At 43.5% G+C, this 23,801-nt stretch overlaps 1 protein-coding gene across 3 annotated transcripts in view; it reads left to right on the top strand.

Moving 5' to 3' along the window:
- Window positions 1-23,801, top strand: part of RASGRF2 (Ras protein specific guanine nucleotide releasing factor 2) — a 266,845-nt gene that overhangs the window by 202,651 nt on the left and 40,393 nt on the right. For all 3 annotated transcript variants that reach the window (XM_027545701.1, XM_027545703.1, XM_027545704.1), the window contains exon 18: window positions 9,693-9,799. In XM_027545701.1, the coding sequence (XP_027401502.1) occupies window positions 9,693-9,799 (107 nt within the window). The remainder of the gene's footprint in view (window positions 1-9,692; window positions 9,800-23,801) is intronic.

The raw sequence follows: 23,801 nt of genomic DNA, 5'->3' as shown, positions 1-23,801 counted from the left end.
AGGCCTTACCCATTTTTGCTACCTGGAAATGAGAGCAGAATAAAAGCACTGAAGAGAAATAGACGTGGACCAGACTAACATGTAGTCTGAATCAAACAGGATCTGAGTCTAGAACTATCCCCAGTATAAAACAGCAATTCCCTTTTAAGCCAGTTTTGTTGCTGGTGAATTTAAGGTTCTCACTTTGTTGTGAAAGAATTCAGAAATGAAATGATAGGTAAGAAGTAGATTTGTTTAGAGAGAAACACACTCTACAGACTGTGGGCCTCCTTAAAAGGCAAGAGCAGCCCTGAAATATGGTGTGGTTAGTTTCTATGGGCTGGGTAATTTCATAGGTTAATGAGTGGGAGGATTATTACAATTGTTTGGGGGGAAGGGGCAGAATTTTCCAGGAGTTGGGCCATCGCCCACTTTTTGACCTTTTTTGGTTAGCCTCAGAACTGGTAGGTGTGTCATTTAGCATGCTAGTGTATTACGGTATCACAATAAGTGTCTAATGAGGCTCAAGGTCTAGTAGAAGTGAGATCTTCTGCCATCTTGGACCCAGTTGGTTCTACCAGTCTTTGTCATGTCCTTGGGCTTTGTTAGTCTTTTAAAGGTTGTGACCTGCCCCCTTCCCTCCTGTTTCAGTTTGAATTGGGTGTTCTGTCCTTTTGCAAACAAAAGATTGCCAGGAAAGAGACCATTAAAATGGGAGTAATTGAAAGTACTGGTATATTACTACAGCAAACATCCTACTATGTACGAACTAAGGTTCAATTTCTGTTAACTGTAGCTATTATTCTAGATTATCTCTCAAAAATGAGTCTGTCAGTTTATAGACTGAGGGAATGCTGTTATCATGATGTTCAGCACAGTGTATGTGCAAATCTGCTTGTCTGCATTAGTTTTTTTTTTTTTTTTTTTTAGTTTACAACTCATAAAGCCCCTTCATAACTAGGAAAATATTCTAGACTTGGTTCAGTGGGCAATAGGGAGACATTAGAAGTACTTGGTGCTGGAGCAATAACAAATTAGAGGGATATTTGCAGTTACTGTTGGAGAGACAGTGCCTTGCTCATTTGCAGGATTTCGAATTACACATCTTTGGTGTTTTACTTGTTTGAAGGCTGTCTTCTCTCCATTTAAAAAAACCAGCTCATGAGAGCAGGGGCCACATCTCTTGTTCACCAGGTGAACATAGATATTATTCACAGGACAATGGACCTGTGAACACAGATATTCAGGACACGACTGTCAATATTTCTACACAGCACCTGGAACATAGATATTGATGAGATAACTGAATTATGGATGAGGATGAATAGAAGGCAGAGAGAATGGGGAAACAGGAACATGTAGGAGATAAGAAGCTACAACCCATGTGTGAGGTGCCTAGATGCAGGGTTATAGCAGGAGACTAGAGAAGAAAGGCATCAGTCTGACAGATGCTACCAAAAAGTTAACAGTGTTTGTTGACTGAATGGGAAGAACCAAGGAAATACAGAGAGGAGTGAGGTTTCCCACCCAAGAAACAGAAACCGTGGCTGTTCCATTAACTAAAAGGCAAGTTGGGATGGGGAGGAGCATGAGAGAAAAAAAATTTTTTTTATTTCTGGATATTTTTTTATGAGAGAAGAATGTGTCATTCATATGGAAATGTAAGAAAGATTTCTTTCAAGGAATGAAGGATTTGGGGAAATGATGGAACTCAAGGTGTCAGGTTGGAATATGTAGAAAAACCGTGGGAGAGAATTATGTCCCCAAAGGAGTGAGAACTGCTTGGAGTCAGCTTGAGAACAGACCAGAAACAGAGGAGGAGTATCCTCTGCTTGTTCCTTCAGACTTGTTTCAGAGTAAAGAACAGACTTAGTTTTCTAGAATTTCTGGGAAATTAATACAGGTAGTTTAAACATAATACTCATAATCAGATTGTCCATATTAGTCACTTTCAGACTTTTATTGCAACCCACTCTTAAGAAATACAGTTTACATTTTGACCCACACATGCACACACACACAATTGGTATAAGATTTTCTCTGACGAATACGCACTCTCACTATATACAGTCTACTCAGTTTTCATCTGTTTCATTGTTTAAAGCTGGCAACAACCCACTAAATTGATCTCACTCCCCATTAATAGATCAAGTCTGGAAGTTTTAAAAGCCCTGGTCTATGTGAAGGTCACGTAAGAAATGTAATGAATTTGATGAAAGTATACATTTTGAGAAAAATTAAATTCTGATTAGATAAGAGTTTTTGTTTAAAATCCATTATCATGTAAAACTCTATAATGATGCTATGTTCTTATAGTTCTTCAAAATTTAGAAAGAATTAAAAGGAAAGCACTTACTTTTCCAAAACATTCAAATGGCTTCTTATCTTGGAGCTTTAATAGTATTTACCAACTTGTAAATAAAATTTAAAGTCTGAACTTTGGATGCAGGCTATGAGGTGTAATTAAAAGCACTCTGGCTTTGGAAATGGACAGACCTGGGCTCAGGTGGTGGATCGGCCGCTTATTTTATTGTTCATTTATTTGTTTATTTTGGCTGCTCTGCATCTTCGTTGCTGTGCACTGGCGCTCTCTAGTTTCGGTGTGCGGGCCTCTCCTTGCACTGGTTTTTCCTGTTGCAGAACATAGGCTCCAGGACATGCAGGCTTCAGTACTTGCAGCTCACAGGCTCCAGAGGTCAGGCTTAGTAGCGGGGCCTATGGGGTTAATGGCTCCACAACTTGTGGGGTCTTCCCAGACCAGGGGTCAAGCTGACATCCTCTGCATTTCGAGGTGGATTCTTAACCACTGGACCGACCACCAGGGAAGCCCCTGCACTTATTAACTATGTGACCTTTGCCAAGTTTCTTAACCTCTCTGAATTCCTGTTTCTTTGTCTGTAAGTGGGGAAAGCAACATTTACTCTACTCAGTTGGTCTTGTTGCTGAAGAATTCTTGTTGACCACGTTACTTAAATGGCTTCCCTTGAGGCTCAGCTGGTAAAGAATCCACCTGCAATGTGGGAGACCTGGGTTCGATCTCAGGGTCAGGAAGATCCCCTGGGGAAGAAAGAGGCTACCCATTCCAGTATTCTGGCCTGGAGAATTCCATGGACTGTATAGGCAATGGGGTGGCAAAAAGTTGGACGTGACTGAGTGACTTTCACACACACGTAGTACTTATGGCCCAATACTTGTTACTTGCTGGGCAGGCAATAAGTGGCAATTGTTATTATGACAAGGGCTAAAGTACAGACTACCTGTAAAGCTGCTAGCACAGTGCCTGGCATAAGGCAGCAATAAATACAGATGATCTTTCTATGCCAACAACCAAAAAGTAGAAATACAGTTGTAAGCCAAGTATGTAGAAATGTACAAACAAATTATATGATTTTATATTACATACAATTTTTAAAGAAAGATATTTACTGGATAAAGTAAAGCACATGGATAACATTGATGTTATTGGAGAGATTGAGTCTCATTTGTATAACATGAGAAATTATTCTCCCCTGTTGTGGCTTTTTTCTTAATTCCCCCACCGATGTAATCATTAAAGTGATCTCAATGCATTCATTCAATAAACCTATGTTTATTAAGACCTGCAATGCCAGGTACTGGGGATAAAAACACAATAAGAAACAGTTTCTAGAAGTGTGGTTAAAATAAACAATAGTTAACATTACTTTTGCTCCCAGGCACCCCATCCCCCTGGACCACTGCCATCAGCACTCTCTCTGTGCTTTTTGGGTCTTCCTGATTGACGTTCCACACCACGTCAGAGGATGGCCTAAAGATGCTCTGTTGGTCTTCACAACAGCTCTGTGGTCCACTTCTTGATGATCTACTTTTCAGGTTAAAATACCTCACCATGTTCAAGAATTCCTTGTTTTTTTTTTTTTTGTCAATTTGCCCCTGGCAACGTCAGGGTAGCTCTAACTGAACAAGCCCATAGTCCACCTACATGCCATCTTACTTCCATCTCACTGTTATTTTACTTGCCTCTTACAAAGTAGGCAGTGAAGTTAACTATCACATCATTTGAAGAAAAAAAAGGAAAGTTTTCCTGCTTTCCTATATTTTAAAATGTCCTTGCATCCCTCCTCACCACTTTTACTGTCTGCCTGCTCGTGATAGATCTCATATCCATAGTCATCATAGTAATATCGTGGGAAAATGCCCTTAATTCACATACATAGGATCTGCAGACACTTTCTGATAGTTTTCATTGGGAGGAATGCAGTTTTTGTTAAGAAAAATAACTGCTGAGTGCCTGTGTGCAAAACTGAAGGGCCTACAAAGATGCCTGAGATAAAATCCCTTCACCAGGGAATGTATAGTTTAATGAGAGAGATGTCATATGTACCACCAGCTGTAAGGGAGAGAATGACTCATGAGGTGTCTGGGGGAAGGACCATAAAGCTGAATCTCATTCTTAACTTCACACACACGGTGATTTGCTTCTTACCACTTTTCTAGATGACTTTTGTTGCCCAAATTAGCCCATCTGACCAGTGCCTACAACTGAAAAAAAACCATGCATGAATTGGAAAGACAAGAATTTCATGGTGGCGGTATTTCACACGTGTGATGTTAGTAAAATAAAACCTCCTGGCATCTGTAGAGTTTGGTTGGGCTGTCACACTTGAAAAGGGAAAGATTTGTAAAACTCCACAAAGAGTTTCTGTTTGGTTTTACAAAAAGTGCCTTAAGAACCCCTTGGGGGTGGATCCATGACTATAGGACAGATTGGCTTCTACTTGGGTATCACCACCAATTGGCTGTGTGGTTCATGTTTCAATTTGGAAATAAATATTGCTCAAGCAGCCCCCAGCTTGTACGGTGGCTTACAATAAGGAGGAAGTCTGGCAAGTTGCAAAAAATGGTTGTTCTGATCAAAGAGCTTTAAAGTCTGTGAAAAATGGGCATCTTTCATTGCTTGATCAACAGATGGACATCTTTGATCTTAGAAGTACTCTTATCAATTATGTTTAAACTGCCAATTTAGAAATTCCCGACACCAGATACATAAACCATCTCTCTGAGGGGATATCTCCAGTAAATCCTGAAGGTCAAGTTTTATTAGTGGAGTTACAGCTTACTCATGAACTGAAATTGCCTTAACGGGACTCTTATGTGCTAAGCTGATACATGGGATCTTGATGTAATTTTGCACATGGGTTCATGCTCCCAATCAGAGCACCTATCTCCCCTCTTTCCTGTTTTCTACCTCTTTAGCTCTTTGTATTGCAGCTGATTAGGGCTTTCCTGATGGCTTAGCGGGTAATGAATCCACCTGCAATGCAGGAAATACAGGAGATACAGGTTCAATTCCTGGGTTGGGAAGACTCCTTGGAGGAGGAAATGGCTAACCCACTCCAATATTCTTTGCCTAGAATATTCCATGGGCAGATGAACCTGGTGGGCTACCATCCATGAGGTTGCAAATTTTCAGATCTTTTTACAGTTTGCTCCTTTCTTTATTTAACTGGGTCTAACCCGTGTTTATTTATATTTTTCTATCCATGTTTTGGGCTTCCCTTGTAGTTCAGACAGGTAAAGAATCCACCTGCAGTGCAGGAGACCCAGGTTTGATCCCTGGGTCAGGAAGATTCCCCTGGAGAAGGGAATGGCTACCCATTCCTGTATTCTTGCCTGAAGAATTCCATGGACAGAGAAGCCTGGTGGGCTATAGTCCATAGGGTGGCAAAGAGTCAGACACAGCTGAGTGACTAACAAATCTGTGTTTTAAATTTCAACTTGTCTATTTTTCAGCAATAATTTAAAGAATAATTCTGTTAATTTGAAGACATTTTATGTGGATCTTATAAAACTTAAAATATTTTAAATTCTTTTCACATGTTTTTAGTTCACACTTTTATATCTTTAGTCTTTATAAGCATCCTAATTTAGGATATTTGAAATTTTTGGTAGTCGTGGAGGGGTGGGATGAGGTGGGGAGTTCCTGATCCCTGTGTCTCTGGACCCTTGTTTATGGTGGATGGCTTATTTGTTTTGTGCTTTGGAATTGTGAGTTTTTCTTAAGGGTCTTTCTTGTTGGTCATCCAGTAAAGGCTGAGGGTAAGCTCATGTCTTTCTGGAGAGGTTTGTATGCTTTTGTCAGGGCGCCAGAGTTATTGCTGGCCATGGCCACCCAGTAATGGTTCATTCTGGGCTTCAAACCTACCTGAGGTGGGCCTGTGGTTACCTATTCTCGGCAGGGGGATTCACTCCCCTGAGATCCAGGCTAAAATAGGCAAGTTTCTTAACTTCCTCCTTGTGCAGGCTGGAGAATTTCTTTTCCTAATCCTCTCTCTCAGGCAGAGGGGGTGGTCTGATGAGAATTCCAGCTTTATGTGGGAGTCAGTTCCAATTCTGTCACCCACACTTCCTGAAGGCCCTGGGGCTTCTTCTCTTGAGTCACGTGGATTTACAATCTACATCTCCTGTTAGCAAGGCTGGTAACCTACTCTCCTCTCAGAGCAGTCGTTCAGAGACTTAGTTCTTGTTTTCAAGTCTCTCTGTGTTTGACTCTGGAAAATTCCTTATCTTCTTGAGAACTCAGCCATGCATTTAAAAAGATATGATATTTTCCCCAGAATTTCTAAGATTTTAATATCAAAAAGTTTTTGTTTTGTTTTTTTTAAATATCTATTTTACCAAGAGCACATCAGCATCCTCTGACAGTGTCTTCTAGTGGGTGGAAGACACCTGTCCACGTTCAAAGAGGAGTATGGAGAAGGGACCTCTGCCTTTTAGAAGTGCATGCACTTTTTGGTCCAACTCATTGGTAGGCTCTGAGGACTGTCCATTCAGTCTTTCATTCAATCACCCTTACCTTTATAGCACATTCAGTAATTACTGATTTCCTACTATACAAGCTTGCATTCATTTATTCAGCAAACATATATTGTGTCTAGCTTCTGCTACATGCCACATAAGTGCTCACGCTCAGCAAAAACATACCCAATCCCTGTCTTCATGGAGGACACAAATACTGATCAGATAATCATATAGATAAAATGCGTAAAATTGCAAATATGGCCAGTGTCCGGAAATAAATGTGCATGTTGTTGTGAGATGTGCAATGACGGAGTTACCCAGTTCAGGCCCTTAAGGGCTTTTTTGGGGATGTGAAGTAAGAGTGGCTTTCACTGAGTGAAAAGCGAAGTGATAATTGGGCCAGATATGGAGCAGAATGTACAAAGACCCTGGGGTGAGGATGAGGGACTGAAGAAGGGTGGTTAATTGGAAGAGGAAATTGTGAAAAGAATAAGGTCTCAGAAAAGGCTGGAAGGGAGCTGAGAGCCGAACCATGGAAGATGCTGAAGGCTGTGTTAAGGAGTTTTGTGTTTATCCCGAGAGTCATTAAGGGCTTTAAACAGGGCAAGGGCACATCTAATTTGCCCTTTGGAAGATCTTTCTGACTTCAGAAAAGAGAAGAAATTTGAGGAGGCAGGCGTGACAGTGAGGCTAGTTAGGAGGCTGTTGTCAGGAGACTGACTAAGAATTGCTAGAGCTCAGTGCCAGTTTTGGCTTTGTAAATACAAAGACATGGACAAAACTGAGATTTATTTAGCAGGGAGAACTATCGAGGAGAAGCAGAGAGGCAGGCCAAGAACTATTCCAAAGTTCCAGGCTTACATAACTGGATGGCTGGTGGTGGTCCTTTACTGAGATGGGGAACACCAGAAGAGAATAAGGTTTGCTGGAAAGGCCAGGGGGTTTCCTTTTGCATGTGTTGAGTTTGAGGTTTTTGAATGATCTAAGAGGCAGTTGGATTCATGGATCCAGAGTCCAGAGAAGAAAACTAAGGATGTAATTATGAGAGTAATTTTTTATAGGTGATTATTAAATGAGATTTCCTATGGAGAGATGATAAGTTGTTGTTTGTTCAATTGCCAAGTCGTTTCTGACTCTTTTTGACTCCATGGACTGTAGCATGCCAGGCCTCCCTGTCCCTCACCATCTCTTGGAGCTTGCCTAAGTTCATGTCCATTGAATAGGTTGTAGAAATGTGGAGGTTATTGGTGAGTTTAGTGGGGGCTATTTTGGTGGTAAGAAGGGATAAGAAGCTAGGAGTAGGATGTAGAGTGAGTAGGAGATGAAATGAAATCAGTGAATGTGGACAACTTTTAAGAACTTTCCCAGTGAAGTTACATGAGATTTGAATTCATTTTTTAAAAAATTATGGCAGTTATTTATTTTATTTATTTTTTTTGACCATACCATACGGCATGTTGGATCAAGGTTCCCTGACCAGGAATCAAACTCAGGCCCGCTGCAGTGGAAATGCAGGTTCTTAACCACTGGACCACCAGAGAAGTCCCCTTGAATTCATTTTTAAAGGAAACAAGTCACTTAGTTATGATTGGAAAGCAAAATATTTTAAAATAGAGAATCAATAGAAAATATTAAAATAGTTTCTTGATAGTGAAGAGGTGGCCAAGGTGGAAACATAGGCTGGCACAGAGATGAAGACTCTGACCCAAAACTGAGTTGTAGTAATAGCTAACATTTATTACGCTCTCACTGTTTTCCCAAGTGCCACTCTAAATGCTTAACTAACTTAATCTCCAAAAAGTCTCTGCAGTTGATACACTCATTCCATTCAAGACATGAGGAAGCTGATCACCAAAGAGGAGCTGTAACTTAGGTCGTGGGAGGACAGGGGTTTGAACCCAGTCTGGCTGTGGAGTTCATGTTCTTACTTCCTTGTGTGCTAAGTTGCTTCAGTCATGTCCAACTCTGTGCAACCCTATAGACTGTAGCCCGCCAGGCTCCTCTGTCCATGGGATTCTCCAGGCAAGAATACTGGAGTGGGTTGCCATGCCCTCCTCCGAGGTATTTTCCTGACTCAGGGATCGAACCCAAGTTTCTTACGTCTCATGTGTCGGCAGGCGGATTCTTTACCACGAGCGCCACCTGGGAAGCTCCTTCATGTTCTTAACCACTGTGCTATACTGCTTCTCAATATGTGAGTGCACAACAAAGTATTTATATCATCTGTGAGCCAAGGTATGAGCTTGCTGCTGCTGCTGCTAAGTCGCTTCAGTCGTGTCCGACTCTGTGCGACCCCAGAGACGGCAGCCCACCAGGCTCCCCCTCCCTGGGATTCTCCAGGCAAGAACACTGGAGTGGGGTGCCATTTCCTTCTCCAACGCATGAAAGTGAAAAGTGAAAGCAAAGTCGTTCAGTCGTGTCCGACTCTTTGCGACCCCATGGACTGCAGCCTACCAGGCTCCTCCATCCATGGGATTTTCCAGGCAAGAGTACTGGAGTGGGGTGCCATTGCCTTCTCCGAAGTATGAGCTTATCCATCTGCAAATATTGAAAATACCTGTGGTTATATGACTCTGGAGCAAAAGTATAAACTAATGTTGGCTCAAATACTTTGTTAAAACTCCTTCTTGGCTTTATGTGATACAACAGGACAGCCGTAAGTGGAAATGTCACTAGACCATCTGTAGCTTTAATCAGTGGCCATTAATAAATATGTGCACGTTATTCATTTAATTGTACCTATAACTATGTGGTGAGCTCTGAGGGCATCATAGGTAAGTAAGCAGAATCCACGACCAGCTGAAGCCACTTACTCCTCTGCCAAGATGTGTCATTTGTGAGTGGCGTTAAGCAGTGTCCCAAAATAAGTGACCTTTTCCAGGTCCCCGGGGATTGGCTTTAACTACAACATGTGTGTTTCTTTTCCTCCCAAGGATTTAACAACTCCGAGAGAACATGCGACAAAGAGTTTATTATACGTAGAACAGCCACCAATCGAGTACTGAACGTTCTCCGTCACTGGGTCTCAAAGCACGCACAGGTAATTGAGTAGCCTCGGTAATTACTTTCAAGGATTTTTTTAAACACCAGCTTTAAAAATCATTAACAGCACCTCCTGATGCTTTCAAGTAGAGTTTGAAACCTTGGAAATAGAGCATGTTGAGGGGAAGAAACTCGAAGGTGGGCCTGCAGGTCAAAGCAAGCAAATGTGTACCAACACCATCGAGTGGTTCAGTTCTTCCAAGAGCAGGACACAGGAAGTGGGGCAGGACTCCCCTTCTCTCATCTCTGCGGAACAGCACCCACTGTGGCTGCCAGCTGTCCCCTGCCACCTGGGAGCGCTGTTCACAGGGCCCTGTCTCTAAGTGGAGTTGGGTCAGTTGGAGTGGTACCTCATGGAGGTGAACAGCAGGTGCCCCTGAAAGCAAGCAGCATTCTCGTACCAGACACGGGGGTGTTTCCTCAGCCTGATTCAGAAGACACTTTTGCCTTCACACCCTTTGATGTTTTGTTTCTAGTACAGTTGACTCTTAGTTGAGGCATGTGGGATCCCGTTCCCAGATCAGGGATTGAACCTGGGTCCCCTACATTTGGAGTGTGAAGTCTTAGCCACTGGACCCCCCAGGGAAGTCCCAACTCTTGAGCGACATGGTGGTTAGGAGCGCCAGCCCTCTATGCGGTGGAACACTTGCGTGTAGCTTACATCTGGCCCTCCGTACCCGTGGTCCTGTGATGTATGTGGTTCCTCCACATCCACGGGTTCAACCAACCTCAGGCTGTGCAGTGTGGTAGCGCTTACTATTGAGAACAGTCCGCATACAAGTGGACCCACACAGTTCGAATCTGTTTCTTAAGAGTCTACTGTATTCTGTTTTTAAATTGCATCATGCTGACAGGACACCTACTTGTTTTCTATTTGTGCGTATTCAGTGCAAGTTTATAGACTTCATATCCATTTCACCATTTCACAAAATAAAGCAAGGGCCCCCTTTGCCTCACTGATTCAGGGCATGAATTGTGCCAAACAGTGTCCCCGCTTTTTCAAATAAGCAGTGGGCCTTCCTGAGGCAGGCTAGCACCCTGAAAGGGGAGTTGTGGAGAGAGAAGGGGGCCCTTCATGGCTCAGATCAGCACACGGGAAACATATGAAGTGCGAGTTAGCTAATGAGTAGAGGGGAAAAATGCAAGGAATTCCCATGCCTCACTTCATTATATTCTCAGAGGCCGTCACAGGCCTACTGCCCGGTCCTTGGTAATGACCGTTCATCAGAGACAGTCTTGGGAGGGCCAGGCTCCTGAAAACCCTGTGGCAGGACAGTTCACTAACTGGAACAAGTGGGATGTGGACCTTACCTCTAGCTGGCCCATGACAGCTCCTAAATAGTAATTAAAATAAAAACAAGTACAGCACGTCAGTAAAGGCTGTAAGCACTTCATCTTGTACATCTTAGATAAATAACAATGGATCCTATATGACTCAAATTCAGAGAACCATCCTTAGCTCGTTGGAAATGTCTGGTCTCTCTTTTCCACAACCTCAGTGAGCTGCTTTGAATCCCTTTTGCTTCACTGCAGATAAAACATGTAGTGATGTTTCTCTGCCACCTGACCATCCATCCTGTCATCTCTGATTTTTGACTCAGAGTCTTGGCTTCTGATTCCTGAGTCTGACAGTGGCTTGGAGATGCAGAGTAGTTTTGATAGACAAAACTGAGCAGATGCTGTGTGGTTCTCTTCCCCAATCAGAGCTTTGGCCCTGCATGTTCATGCCAAGACTTGCAGTCACAGCACCAGTCACAGCCCAGGTTTCCCTGGTCCCAGCTCCTTCCTCTCCTCCACGTCTTCCCTCAAAAACTCTAACCCCACCTCCCTGTTAGCCTCACTTTCCTTTTATCCCTTTTATCAATCCCCAGCACCCTCTTCCTCTAATGATCTCAAACAGGGGTCCCTCAAAATTCACGTATAATACTTACAGTAGCTAGAAAAGTACCTCAATTCAAGTTACAGTAGACTGGGGTTGTTTTACTTTTGGTAATGACAGTTCATAGATAGAAGAGATTGGTGTACTAAATCCATCACTTATAATTAAGAGATTTATAGTAAAGTGTTATCATCTGACTTAACAGCTACATTATACATGCAGGTATACATGTGTGCATACAGGCAATATCAGGCTGAATAGCACCAAGCCATTAGCTACTGGAATGGAAAATGGATTGATATGAAAGCAAGAGTCTCTTAATTCAGATTGTGTCCAAATGGCCTTTAGTTCTAATCCAAAAGCACCCTAGATAGATAGAAGGAGATGATTGATAAATAGATGTTGTTGTTTAGTCACCAAGTCTTGCCTGACTCCTGTGACCCCATGGACTGCAGCCCACCAGGCTCCTCTGTCCATGAGATTCTCCAGGCAAGAGTACTGGAGTGGGCTGCCATTTTCTTTCCCCAAGGGATCTTCCTGACTCAGGGATTGAAGCCACGTCTCCTGCATTGGCAGGCAGATTCTTTACCACTGAGCCAACAGGGAAGCCTAGATAGATAGGTGGTCAAACAGATGACTAAATGCAGCAGGTGCAAAGTTTCATCTGATGCAGCAGACACCTGGGAGGAAGATTCTGTAAATGGAAAGGAGAGGGTACGAAAATTTACTGGACACCTACTCTACAGGCCAACTCGAACTTGCTGTCTATATTGTCTATATCTTACAGTTGAATCCCAGACATGAAGCACCGAAAGTCACAGCACTTCTAAGTGGTAGAACCTGGACTTGAACCAAGAACTGTTGAACTCCAGAGCTCAAGTCCTAGTCCCAGAGAGTTGAGTCTGCCAGTTCGGAGTGAACTTGGCTGGAAAGGCAGCCACAAACCTGAATCCTTAATTAGAAAAGCAAAGGCAGAATAAGAAATGGTGCATGGTTAATTTCCTAGGAAACCCTTTTCCCCTTCCAAGTGTGGGTGAAATGGACTAAAATGAAGCTGTCATCTTGGAAATAAAATCTTCTATGTGCAACAAAAAGCACCCTAGGTTTTAGCTTTTATTTGGACAGTTCAGATACTTTGCAGCCTGTCACTTCAGATGTGCTTATACATGGGAAAGCACTTTGCAGTCAATTTTAGCATCCCAGACCCTCTCTACATCAAAGTGGTACATCTCTACACATGTGGACAGTAAAGCTGCTCAGGTATCCAGTCTTTTCTCCTCTCAGGATTACTGTATAAAATTTAGACCCTGATGTGCCAAAGGCAGTCCTTACCACTCACTCACTTGTCTTTTCTTACTTTGCCTGCTCGTGTGAGTGCATTGTTGTGATGTGTGGTTGGTGTCGGATTGTCCTGGCATAACTTCATCATGTGCACAGCCTGTCACCTTCCTCATTCAAGTGAGTTCTCCATCTCAGTCAGCGCGTGAGGTGCAGGCGTTTCCATAGCATTTCTGCTTATTGGAAAAGAGCTTTAGGACATTTTTTTACTGGCTTCAGTGTCCATTTTCCCTTCCTCGCTTTACTGCCTTGCTTTTGGTGGGACTTGAGCCCAGGCCTGTCCATTTCTAAAGCCAGAGTGCTTTTAATTACACCTCATGGCCTGGATCCAAAGCTTAGACTTTAAGTTTAATTACAAGTTGGTAACAACACTTAAAGCTACAAGAGAAGTTGCCATTTGAATATTTTGAGAAAGTAAGTACTTTCGTTTTAATTCTCTTTTCTGAATTTTGAAGAGCATGATAAGAACTTAAAGCACTGTTTTAGAGTTTCATATGGTAATGGATTTTAAACAAAATTCTCTATTTATCCAACTGGAATTACAATTAAAATGTCATTAAGTTCAATTTTAATGACATTTTAATTAAAATGTCATTAAAATTAAAGTGTTTCTTTCCCCAAATTCATTCTATTTCCTATGCGATCACTACACAGACCAGAGCTTTGTAAAGCATTCAGTCATGACCACTTAATGGAGAGTGGAATCAATTAATGGGTTGTTATCAAGAGCAGGTCAAGGCAGGCTCTTAGTAATGGGCTGGTAAACAGTTCCAATAGACAGACCTGGTTTCAGCTCATGGTCCTGGAGACCACATTGTGTGCCCACCACCTCCTGTCACCACTGCAGTACCACCTGAGCCAGCCACCACCCCAGCCAGCCACCACCCGAGGAGGTGGGTGCATGGCCCCCGACTTGATAGACCCCCAAGCAAGGTGACCACCATGGTCCTTGAAGAAGGATTAACAGCTTCAAGCCTTTATCCAGGTTTCAGTTTAGTTCAGTTCAGTTCAGTCTCTCAGTCATGTCCGACTTTGCGACCCCGTGAATCGCAGCACACCAGGCCTCCCGGTCCATCACCAACTCCCGGAGTTCACTTAAACTCATGTCCATTGAGTCAGTGATGCCATCCAGCCATCTCATCCTCTGTCGTCCCCTTCTCCTCCTGCCCCCAATCCCTCCCAGCATCAAGGTCTTTTCCAATGAGTCAACTCTTCGCATGAGGTGGCCAAAGTATTGGAGTTTCAGCTTTAGCATCAGTCCTTCCAAAGAACACCCAGGACTGATCTCCTTTAGGATGGACTGGTTGGATCTCCTTGCAGTCCAAGGGACTCTCAAGAGTCTTCTCCAACACCACAGTTCAAAAGCATCAATTCTTCGGCGCTCAGCTTTCTTCACAGTCCAACTCACATCCGTACATGACCACTGGAAAAACCATAGCTTTGACTCTCCAGGTTTATTTAAAGGTATTTACTCTCACAGACAGAGAAGGCGATGGCACCCCACTCCAGTACTCTTGCCTGGAAAATCTCATGGAAGGAGGAGCCTGCTAGGCTGCAGTCCAGGGGGTCGCGAAGAGTCGGACACGACTGAGCGACTTCACTTTCAGTTTTCACTTTCATGCATTGGAGAAGGAAATGGCAACCCACTCCAGTGTTCTTGCCTGGAGAATCCCAGGGACAGGGGAGCCTGGTGGGCTGCTGTCTCTGGGGTTGCACAGAGTCGGACACGACTGAAGTGACTTAGCAGCAGCAGCAGCACTCTCACAGAGGTAATGGGACTTGAGACTGCTGGTCAGAAAACTTGAGCTCTAGTCTGACTCTGTCAGTTAACCCCCATATTTGAGGGGTTTTTAAAAATTAATTAATTAATTAATTAATTTGGCTGCGTTGGGTCTTAATTGTGGCACACATGATCTTCATTACATCACGTGGTATCTTCATCACGTGGTATCTTCCATTGTGATGAACAGGCTCTCTCTAGTTGTGGCCCACGGGCTTATTTGCTCCATGTCATGTGGGACATTAGATCCCCTGACTAAGGACTGAACCCATGTCCCCTGCATTGCAAGGCAAATTATTAATCACTGAAGTGAGGTGGGGAGTCCCGCCAGAGAAATCCCCTGTCATCTTTGTTGTCTCTGGTTTTCACATCACAAATGAGGGGCTTGACAAGAGGATGTTTTTCTTATCTGATTCATTCAGTACCAGTTGAGCCCATTTAAGGAAGAATGCAGCACTATTGTGACAACTTGACTGTTTTGAAGTAGTAGCTTTATAAGAAAATTAATGAGTTGAACGCATTTCAAAAAGCAGCACAGCATGCTCACAATTGCATTTTTCCTCACATGGTAGACTAACTAGGGGGCACCATTGCAATTTGTAGAAAACAACCACAGTGAAACAGCAAGATGCAAATTTGTCTACAAATAATCTAGAAAATCGAGTCTTCTATAAAGTATTAGAGATCATGCATTTATTTCTCAGTTCTCATCAAAGGTAACTCATGTTGGCAGGTACTATCCTGAACTTATTTCAGGAGAAATAAAGAACTGCAGAATTACAGGTATGGGTCTCCAGAGAAATAGAAACTTCCCTAGGATGTCACCTTCAGCTCTCCCCATCCCCCCAAATGTAGTGTTAGGGTGCCACTTCCTCTCCTAGGCTTTTCTTTAGTATTTGGTAAGGCTAAAATGTTTCATATTTTCCTGATTTTAGAATTTCTCACCTGTGAATATACTCTCCCCTAATTTCTCCTCATCTTGTCATGCTTTTTCACTCATTTTTCTCCTTCCATGTTGAAAGTGAAGCCACAAGACGAGCTGAGTTTCTCACATATGCACTTGTCTATGGATCAGCAGCCCAGAGTTGGTGGGGGGATGGGGGCGGGTGGGGGGCCAGGCTGTGTTCTTCTTCCAGCTCTGCCATTGTGTCTTCTCTGGGTCCCTGAACTGGTTACTCAGACTCTCTGGGGGCTAATTTCCTCTTCTAAAAAAGAGAACAGCTATCCATGTTTTCCCTTACCTGAGACTGTGGTGAGAATTGAAGGTGATGTTGAATTAAGAAGCATGAAGGACATAAGGTACAACATAGGTGCAGCCCCCTCCAGCTGAGGACAGGAGAGATGTACACTTCCTCTCCCTCCAACCAGCCCGGAAGCTCCCTCCATACAGGGCGCCTTGCCTCATTCATCTTTATATCACCTTTCACTGGCTCTGCAATGCTGACTACGTGGTAACTGCCCAGTGATAGCTGTTGAGTTTACACTTTAATGTTGCTGTTGTTCATTCTCTCCAGAAAGTCATTTTCTAGCCTTTAAAGTTTCCCAAGTCAGCCAAGGCAGAGACTACAACCACTAATGGAAATCAAGGCTGTGTGTATAGAAAGTCTGAGTAGACAAAGTGTTTTCAACTGGGTGTCCACACCCTCCTTGGGGGTGTCATGCTGGGCAGCCTTATGTGTCATTCACACAATTCCTGATTACAAGGTGTCTGCAGGTTCCTGGACTGCAGAACTTTAATTTTTTTTTTAATCGAAGTATAGTTAATGTACAATATTTTATAACTTACAGGTGTACAATAGAGTGATTCACAATTTTTAAAGGTTGTACTCTATGGTTATCTTAAAATATTGGCTATATGCCCCATGTTGTACAATATATCCTTGTAGCATATTTTATACATGGTAGTTTGCGCCTTTTAACCCCTCACTCCTATATCGCGCCTCCCTCCTTCCCTCTCCCCATTGGTAACTACTAGTTGGTTCTCTGTATCTGTGAGTCTACTCTACTGTGTTATAGATCCAGGGTTGTATTACTAGTTTGTTGCACTTTTTAGATTCCACATATAAGTGATATCATACAGTGTTTGTCTTTCTCTGTCTGACATTTCATTTAACATAATACCCTCCAAGGCCATCCATCTTGCTGCAAATGGCAAAATTTCATTCTTTTTAACGGCCGAGTAGTATTCCATTGTCCATATAATATACACCACGTCTTCTGTATCCATTCATCTGTTGGTGTAGGTTGCTTCCGTGTCTCAGCAATTGTTAATAGTGCTGCTGTGGACATTGGGGTGCATGTATCTTTTCAAATTAGTGTTTCTGCCTGTGTCCTCTGTGTACAGCCAAGTTGGGGAGGGACTTCGAGGCTGGCTATAAACAACTCAGATCTGTGTTCTAGTATCTATGGAAGGTCTCGTATGTACAATCTACAGCAATTTTGATTTTCCTGAGTTGTCTTATTGATCAACTAATTCTGCAAAAAATACTCTGTCCACTTGTTTGTGGATTATTACAAAGCATGTAATGGCATTGATAAAAGAGCCTGCAACTGTGTCCACAGGTTGCAACTCACTTCATCAGACTGTGGGCACCAATGGAATAATAAGTACCTGAGAATGAAACAATCATTTATTTTCTTAATTGCAAGCTAAAGGGAATTAGCCTACATATTTTAAAAGTGTAAGATCAGACAAAAACGACCTAGTTATGTTAAAATCTCCTTCCCGAAAGAGTTTGTGGAGGGAATGTTGCTACTCCCTTTTCTGTTTCTCACCTCCTTCACTCATTCACTTATAAGAACTGAGTACCAGAGTGTGCCCGACACTGGGGTAGACGTGAGCGAGAGCCTGAGTCGGGTAGTGGGCCTTAAGTCTCTGTCAGAGAGGTCTCCGGAAACCCCACAAATGCCACAAAAGGAGGAGCTTGGCACTGTCCCATCCGCCATGTCCGGAGGGAACCAGGACCAGGCTCCACCTGCTGCAGTATGTCAGGCTAAACCTTCTTCCCCTGGAAGGTCAGAAGTGATAGCAAGAAAGCAGAGAGGAAGTAGGGGAAAGAGAAGGGGCCTTCCATGTGGGGTCCCAGGCTTGAGGCCAGCCAGGCAGGGCCAGGAGGGAACTGGTGTATTCTGGACTGAAATGGAATTTCAATTCATGTATTGGATCAGACATTTTGACTGAAGAGATTGTTCTTATAACTAAAGCTTCTGGAAACTCTGGTGCCCATCCTAAAAGGTGGGGAAGGATGGCCTGTAGAGCAATTTAATGAGGTCGCTGAGAAACAGTACTGCTGCCCAATTATTTCATTATTGTTCACAGTACAGGAAGTGTAGGTCACCTTGGCAGAGCAAGTTTCACAGAATTTATCAAGATAACTCACTTCCTATGTTTCTAACTCACTTCTGTCCTCTTACATTCATTGTATGATGGACAAAGCATATTTAGCTGCTGATGAAGAATACCTTGGTTTAAATGTTTTTTTTACATTTTGTTGAGATATTACATACTTCGTATGAAGGACATTGAACATGGGTAGAACTCAGTGACTTTTTACCCATGTATACACCTGTGCATCTCCCACCCTGATTAAGAAATGGAATATTTCTGACATCGGAGAGGCCCCTTCCTGTCAATGTCCCACTTCCTGGGCATTGTTCAGTTTTTCTTTTTTTCTTAGTTTTAGCATTGTTCTTATTGATTTTGTATACTTTTTATACATTCAGAATAAAGCCCTTTATTTGTCAATTACATTCATTTACCCCAGTTTGTTCTTTTGTTTAAAATGTTTATGTAATTTTTTATTGAATATACTTGATTTAAAATATTGTGTTAATTTCTGCCATACAGCAAAGTGATTCAGTTATATATATGTGTGTGTGTGTGTATATATATATATATGCATTCCATTTTATATTCTTTTCCATTATATTAATATTAATAGTTTATCACAGGATATTGAATGTAGTTCCCTATACTGTACGGTAGAACCTTGTTGTTTTTTTGTTGTTCCATTCTATATATAATAATGTATCTGCTAACCCCAAACTCCCAATCCATCCCTCTCCCACCTCCCCTCCCTTTGGCAACCACAGATCTATTCTCTATGTTTGTGAGTCTGTTTCTATTTTGTGGACAGGTTTATTTGTGTCATATTTTAGATTCATATATAAGTGATATCATATGGTATTTGTCTTTCTTTTTCTGACTTACTTCACTTAGTAGGATAATCTCTAGTTGCATCCATGTTGCTGCAAATGGCATTATTTCATTTTTATGGCTGAGTAGTGTTTCATTGTAACTCAACATTAAAAAACTAAGATAGTGGCATGTGGTCCCATCACTTCGTGGCAAATAGAAGGAGAAAAAATAGAAGCAGTGACAGCTTTTATTTTCTTGAGCTCCAAAATCACTATGCATGGTGACTGCAGCCGTGAAATTAGAAGATGCTTGCTTCTTGGAAGGAAAGCTATGACAAACCTAGACCACATATTAAAAAGCAAAGATATCACTTTGCCGACAAAGGACCATATAGTCGAAGCTATGGTTTTTTTCCAGTAGCACATACAGATGTGAGAGTTGGACCCTAAAGAAGCCTGAGCACTGAAGAATTGATGCTTTCAAATGGTGGTGCTGGAGAAGATTCTTGAGAGTCCCTTGGACTGCAAGGAGATCAAACCAGTTAGTCCTAAAGGAAATCAACCCTGAATATTCATTGAAAGGACTGATGCTGAAGCTGAAGCTCCAATACTCTGGCCACCTTATGCAAAGAGCCAACTCATTGGAAAAGACCCTGATGGTGGGAAAGATTGAGGGCAGGAGGAAAAGGGGATGACAGAGGATGAGATGGTTGGAATGCATCACCAACTCAACGGCCATGCATTTGAACAAACTCTGGGCGACAGTGGAGGACAGAGGAGCCTGGTCTGCTGCAGTCCATGGGGTTGCAAAGAGTTGGACATGACCAAAGGACTGAACAACAATTCCTGTTAGAGTAATCATTCTAGATAGATGCTCAGAACTTTGCGTATGGCTGCTCTTGGGAGAGCCCTGTGAAGGTGGAATCTGGGCTGAATCCAGGCCTTCAGACAAAATGCCACTACCCCTGTTTGACCAGTGAGGCCATTAGGTCTCAGGGAGATTCAATCAACACTGCCCAGGGAGTTTTCTATAGTGATGGAAAGGTTCTGTGTCCGTGGTGTCCAGAACAGTAGCCTCTGGCCATGTGTGATAGTGGCTACAGTGTAACAGGCCACTCAAGAGTTCAGCAGTGAGTAGACCCAGCTCTGATGTCCTGTCCTTCCACTGCCCTGCAGGGCCCCGTTCCTCTGAAGCAGGAACCTGGGTGGGTGGTCCCCGCCAGGGCTCCAGTGAGCCTGCTGAAGAAGGAAATACCCAGACTGGGTTTATTGAAGCAAAAGCAAAATCTTTATGGAACATTGGTATTAGGGTTATAAATCGCACAGAGAAGATGACAGCTTTTTCTCACTAAGGAAGGACAATGAGCACCCTTATGTTTGGGCTTTGGACCTGCGACCCCAGGCCAGCGGGACAGTGGAAACATGCCCTGTTGACTAATTGAGGCAGAAAAGTAGGTGCCGCTGTGACGGCCTGTACTTAGTGTGTTCAAAGACCTCAGGGATCAGGGCGTCCTAAAATGAGAGCTTATCAGTTCAACCCTTCTTTTTCTTATTTTGACAGGTGACAGAGAGCCCTTTTAAAACTGGATTTTATGGGCACATACTGTGTTTACTGGGGCTTCCAATACGCCTGCCAATACAGGAGATGCAGGAGACATGGGTTCGATCCCTGGGCTGAGATGATACCTGGAGAAAGAAATGGCAACCCACACCAATATTCTTGCCTGAAAAGTTCCATGGCAGAGGGGCCTGGTTGGCTACAGTCCATGGGGCAGCAGAGAGTCAGACACAAGTGAGCATGCACGCACTGTATTTATTTGGTTATTATTTATTTATTGTTGTTTAGTTGCTGATTCATGTCCAACTCTTTTGTGATTCCCATGGACTGAAGCCCACCAGGCTCCTCTGTCCATGAGATTCTCCAGGCAAGAATACTGTAGTGGGTTGCCATTTCCTTCTCCAGGGGATCTTCCCGACCCAGGGATCAAACCCAGGTCTCCTGCATTGCAGGTGCATTCTTTACTGCTGAACTGCTGGGGAAGCCCCAGGAGGCCCCTTTAAATTTTTAAAAGTTTTGGCCTTGCTTAAGGAAACATAAAATCCAGTGTCAACTTAAAGCACTAAGTTTAGATTTCTTCTGTGCTCCAAATCTGAAATGGAGGGTGGCCAGGACAAGCACATGGCAGACTTTTGTTGTGGGTGGAAGAATGAGATGGATAAGAGAGAACCCGCTGCTGACCAGGCAGCTCCTGCTGCCTGGACTGACGGCTCTCAGCCTGCATCCAGCCCTGTCCTGTCCTCAGGTCCACCCCCTCCTTGTCTATACTGCTTCTACCAGTCTGCCTGGGAGACTCTCCCCGTCTATACAGGCCACCCAGACTCTGCTCCTGAGTCATGGATTTTCTTTCCACTCATGAGACAGCCTTCAGAGTAGGGATGCCTGATCTTGGAGCTTTCTCAGGAGAAAGAGTCCCTCCCCAGACCACAGTATTTTCTGCCGCACTTGGGTGCTTCCTGACCTCATTCTCCTAAAGATGACCAGGACCTTACAAATGTCCCTCCCCAACATCCTCACCACAGCTGAATGAGAGTTCCCAGCATCCACTTCCTGGGGAAATGTGTCCCTGACACTGACCTGGGAGGAGAAGCTCTGGGATTCCAGGGGAATGATCTCTGTGCCAGCCTAAAGTTTGAGATGGTCTTAGTTACAGAGTGGGACACTCGGTCTTTCATGGGCAACTTGAAAACCTAATCTCCCCACCCCTGCCGCCCCCCAGAAGGCAGTCCACTCTCTGAGGATGCATTCTGAGTGACAGCCTCCCAGAGTGTTCAAAAGGTTCTTTAACAATTCTGTATTAATGTCAGGTGCTGTTCTAAGCAGTTTTCAAACAGTCAGTCATTCACTCCTCACTCCAGCCTTTTGCGGGAGGGAAGGTATAGTCTCTGTTTCACAGATGGTGAAATTGAAGCCTGGGGACGAAGTATTAATAATTTGCCTGAGGTGTCGCAGGTGGCCAGTGGCAGAACCAGGTTTCACACCCGGGCTGCTGGCTGCCCAGCTCAGGTTCTCAACCGCCCATCTCACGGCCCCTGCATCTCGCCAGCTGACACTCAGGATGCAGAGCACTCCAAACGGATAGGAAAAAGCCACTTCTGACCCCAGACAGTGAGCGTGTCGTATGTCAGCACTGACAACACTTCCGTTCTCTATTTCTTAGTCTTCTCTGAGCCTTTGGCCCTAGACTTTGTGTCACTTAGACAAAGGATTTGTGCTTGCTAAAGGTTGGGCAGAGTCCCGCCCGCTTCCAGCAGCCACTCCTGTGCCTCCTGCATTCAGACAGTGATTAGCCGGCTCCCGTACCAGTCTCCCCAGGGCACTGCCAGGGCGGGAGTGGGGGTGCTGTCCAAGGTCACAGGCCAGAAAAACCCCTGCTGTTTTCAAGGCCTCAGGACCCCAGACATCCCACCAGTATCCCAGGTAGGTTAGGATGTGGCCTCATCGCTCAGGTAGTACAGGGAGGCTCCTAGGCCTTGCCCTGCCTGTGGGTTCTGATGGGGATGCCAGGAACAGGAAGAGAGAATTCAGTCACATTGTGAGATGCTGGAAGCTATGAAATATTTAAAAATATTTATTTATTTTGGCCGCACTACGTCTTAGTTGCGGCAGTAAGGCTCAGTAATTGCAGGCTTGGCAAGCCCGCACATGCGCTAAGGCATGTGGGATCTTAATGTTCCATGAGGGATAGAACCCACGTCCCCTGCGTTGAAAGGTGGATTCTGAAACACTGGACCACAAGGGAAGTCTCTGAAATATTTATTTTTAATGGTAAATTAGTGTGTATTACCTCAGCCTTGTAAATGCTTTTATAAAAACCACCAAATAGAAAGATAATCCATGGGCATAGTTTTTATGTTAGTCTCATCCTTATTAATTGGTCCCGATTTGCTTCTAGCTGTCCACACTACCACCTCTGGCCTCTAAATGTCTAAGCTAAGAAATCTCAACATCCACCAGGTGCAAACCAGGGTTTATTCACAAGCCCAGACTTGGCCATTTGTTGCTGTTGCTTAGTTGCTCAATCCTGTCTGACTCTTTGCGACCCCATGGACTGTAGCCCGTCGGGCTCTTCTGTCCATGGGAGTTTTCAGGAAAGAATACTGGAATGGATTGCCATTTCCTTCTCCAAGGGATCTTCCTGACCCAGGGATCGAACCCGTATCTTCTGCATTGGCAGGCAGATTCTCTACCGCTGAGCCACCAAGGAAGCCCAAGACTTCCCATAAAGGCAGCCAAATAGAGAATGCTGAATCTAATTTAATTAGGATAGCAACGTCCTTTTCACTCCTTCTGATTTCCTGAACATGTAGGCTGGTACTTACATTCATCAGTGGGTGTTTGATCCTGCTGAATTTTGTTGTTGTGGTTATCGACATTGTCCTCTCCTCCCCTCAGAATAGACTGCCCTGGGCATTGCATTTCACTTTAGTTTCTGGGTCAAAAAAGACTCACATGAGGAACAAAATCCAGAAACCTGAATTCTAGTTTGGATTCCAGTGTGTGTTTTCTGTAAATTTGTAAACTTGACCAAATGATCTGTAGGGTTCTTCTACAGAAAGGAATGATTTGTCAGACTGCTCTAGAAAATATATAAGAAACTACTAGCTGATAAATATGGGTTCTCTCTTTTTTTCTTTTAAGCTTGAGGATAGATCTTAACTCTTTCTGTGGTCCAGGCAAACAAGATTCTTGTTCCTTGAACTGCTTACTGAGCTTTTTCTTATCTTTTATGCATCCATATTGTTATCCTTTAAACTCTCCTTAAGCTTTCCATGCTTGTCTTTTAAAAAATGCTTGGCAAGACATTT

The sequence above is a fragment of the Bos indicus x Bos taurus genome, chromosome 7 (genome assembly GCF_003369695.1).
Source record: "Bos indicus x Bos taurus breed Angus x Brahman F1 hybrid chromosome 7, Bos_hybrid_MaternalHap_v2.0, whole genome shotgun sequence".
Taxonomy (NCBI): Eukaryota; Metazoa; Chordata; class Mammalia; order Artiodactyla; family Bovidae; genus Bos; species Bos indicus x Bos taurus.
Note: the sequence above shows the minus strand (reverse complement) of the source record. Positions and strands in the feature narration are given on the sequence as shown.